General features: G+C 40.0%; 1 protein-coding gene across 1 annotated transcript; it reads left to right on the forward strand.

Moving 5' to 3' along the window:
* The first annotated feature begins 203 nt into the window (after nucleotides 1-203).
* Nucleotides 204-1,984, forward strand: spx (spexin hormone). The gene is made up of 6 exons (XM_020608370.1): nucleotides 204-371; nucleotides 715-798; nucleotides 928-985; nucleotides 1,395-1,457; nucleotides 1,619-1,705; nucleotides 1,801-1,984. Exons 1-6 carry the CDS (start codon nucleotides 228-230, stop codon nucleotides 1,863-1,865), a joined length of 501 nt encoding a protein of 166 aa, XP_020464026.1. The 5' UTR covers nucleotides 204-227; the 3' UTR covers nucleotides 1,866-1,984.
* The last annotated feature ends 278 nt before the right edge of the window (nucleotides 1,985-2,262 follow it).

The raw sequence follows: 2,262 nt of genomic DNA on the forward strand, positions 1-2,262 counted from the left end.
GAGACAGTCCACATTTTACATTAATGGCCTACAGCCTCAACATTAGTAATTGTGAAAAACTACACCGGAGAGCTGGCAGTGCTGATGGCAGCTGTTTTAATTCATAAATTATTACACTATACTACAGCCTTCAATGGAAGGAGCACAATTGATCGGTGGCTCTGTTCATTCACGCTTCCAGTTGCCCCCACTTCATCAAATTGGTTTGACCTATAGCTGCTGGCATCATGAAGCAGAGCGCAGCGCCGTGGGTTCCCCAGCGCGGAGGATATAAATACAGAGAGGGAACACCGATAGCAACTACCCTGAACCAATATCCTCTCATCCTCTCTGCTGGACACCAGGCTCACAATACTGCTGACACGATGCAAGTAAGTACAGTTTTGGATACGTTTTGGTTTAATAACAAAAAAAAAAATCTGTGTTTTTTTTTCGAGATTACTTTCTAGAAGTAGTATCCAGGCTATTTTTCAGCCTAAAATGTGGAATACATTTGTTCTCACGGGATGCATGGAAGGAAACAAGACTGATAAAACATTACACTGAATGTCTTTCTAAAACCAGACGATCTGTATAGAATTTCTGTCGCTTTTACGCATTATCTGACTGAGGTGTTGCTCCTGGTAGCGTATTCTGTGCACAGGTGAGACTGAGTCCTTCCCCGAGAAGGATCCCAGTGTGTTAGATTGTGAATTAAAACGTGCTCCCCCACAGGGTTTGAAGACTATCACATTAACTTATGTATTCACCCTTCTACTACTGGCGGCGTTGATCTCACAGTCATGGAGCGCGCCGAAGGTAAGATCAGCTTGATTTCTTATTCAACGATTGTCCGTGATGTTTCCACTCAAAGTGCTCGCATGAGAATTATTGATGCCGAGTGAACGATTCATTACTGCACACATTCATTTTCTGTTTCTTTAAAAGGGCTCTTTCCAACGTAGAAACTGGACCCCGCAGGCTATGCTGTACCTCAAGGGCACTCGTATGTATTTACTTACTGATGAACACATTACGCGATGCAACATGAGTTTTTTGGATTTCAAAATGTCACTTTCCAGTCGTTTATTTCCTAATGTGTCTTCGTCAGGTGTTGTTTATCAAGACATAACAGAGCCAACTTTGACTTTGTGATAAAAAAAAATCACGTCATTGTGAGTAAGAACAGCTGTAACAGAGGGTTTTTTATATTAATTAAGAAAAGAACATCCTAAGGTTTGAAAGCTTATTGTGGTTATATTACATACTGCATTAGTACTCATTCGTATAATGTTAGTCTATTTCCTTTTAATACTGAACATTTTGGGCTCTTTATCTCTCTGCAAAGAGATAAATGCTCTAGACATCACATTCCAAAAATTCATTGCTGGTTGCTTTGTTTGTTTTTTCTTAAGAGGGTCGCAGGTTCATCTCGGAGGACCGAAAAGAGGGCGATGTCTATGACACGTTGCACTTAGGTAAAACAAAGCTGATTTTTTTTTTTTGTATAAAGCAAACGATTTTGTATTTGATAGGGATGATTGATATGAAAGTTAATGCTTCCCAAAACCAGTCCTAGAGCTGGAATCGGCTGTGGTCCATGAAGGTAATCATTGTTGTGGCATCTGTTCCCTGCCAGAGACCCGCAGTCAGAACACAGAGAAGCTGAGTGTGGACCAGGCAGCAACTGTGCTGCTCAACTTCCTGCAGCAGGCCAGAGAGGGAGGTGAGAGCAGACACATACATCACTTTGGTTTTGTCTTAGGCCTTATATCTTAATTCCTAATGTTCATTTTCTCTCTCTCTCTCTCTCTCATCTAGCTGATGAAAACCCAGATGAGGTGTATTTCCAGGAGCTCCCAGTGTGGAAGAGAGAATACTTTTAAAAGCCTCTCATTGTAAAGCTGCCAGGAAACGTCTTTGTTTTTGAATGTAAGTTGCTCTGTTCTGTATGACAGAGAAGAACAGCTGTTTTGTAAATATGAATTCTCTGTTTAAAATGTGATGTTTTAATAAAAAGGGTGTGAATTCAGAGTACGCTTGATGTGAAATTGTCTGAGCTTTTAGTCACAAAATGTTGAAGGTATCTTTCTAATGTTATGATGACAAGGTGTCAGAAAAACGTAGCCTATAGTATTTATAATGACCTGTCAAAATGGGCATGTAAATGGAGATAGAAGCAGTAAGAACTGCTACTATTTCATCATGAAATACTTGGCTTTATACATCAAATTTTTATGTGCATACACCAGTTTTAGACATTTCCTGCTAGAATGATATGGT

This window comes from Monopterus albus, unplaced genomic scaffold, assembly GCF_001952655.1.
Source record: "Monopterus albus unplaced genomic scaffold, M_albus_1.0 scaffold92.1, whole genome shotgun sequence".
NCBI lineage: Eukaryota > Metazoa > Chordata > Actinopteri > Synbranchiformes > Synbranchidae > Monopterus > Monopterus albus.

What these genes read in the sequence shown, in the direction of transcription:
- spx (XM_020608370.1), top strand. Translation starts at nt 228, where the DNA reads ATGAAGCAGAGCGCAGCGCCGTGGGTTCCCCAGCGCGGAGGATATAAA. An exon ending in ATACTGCTGACACGATGCAA is followed by an intron (nt 372 to 714) that starts GTAAGTACAGTT and finishes GCTCCCCCACAG; the next exon opens with GGTTTGAAGACTATCACATT. An exon ending in CTATGACACGTTGCACTTAG is followed by an intron (nt 1,458 to 1,618) that starts GTAAAACAAAGC and finishes GTTCCCTGCCAG; the next exon opens with AGACCCGCAGTCAGAACACA.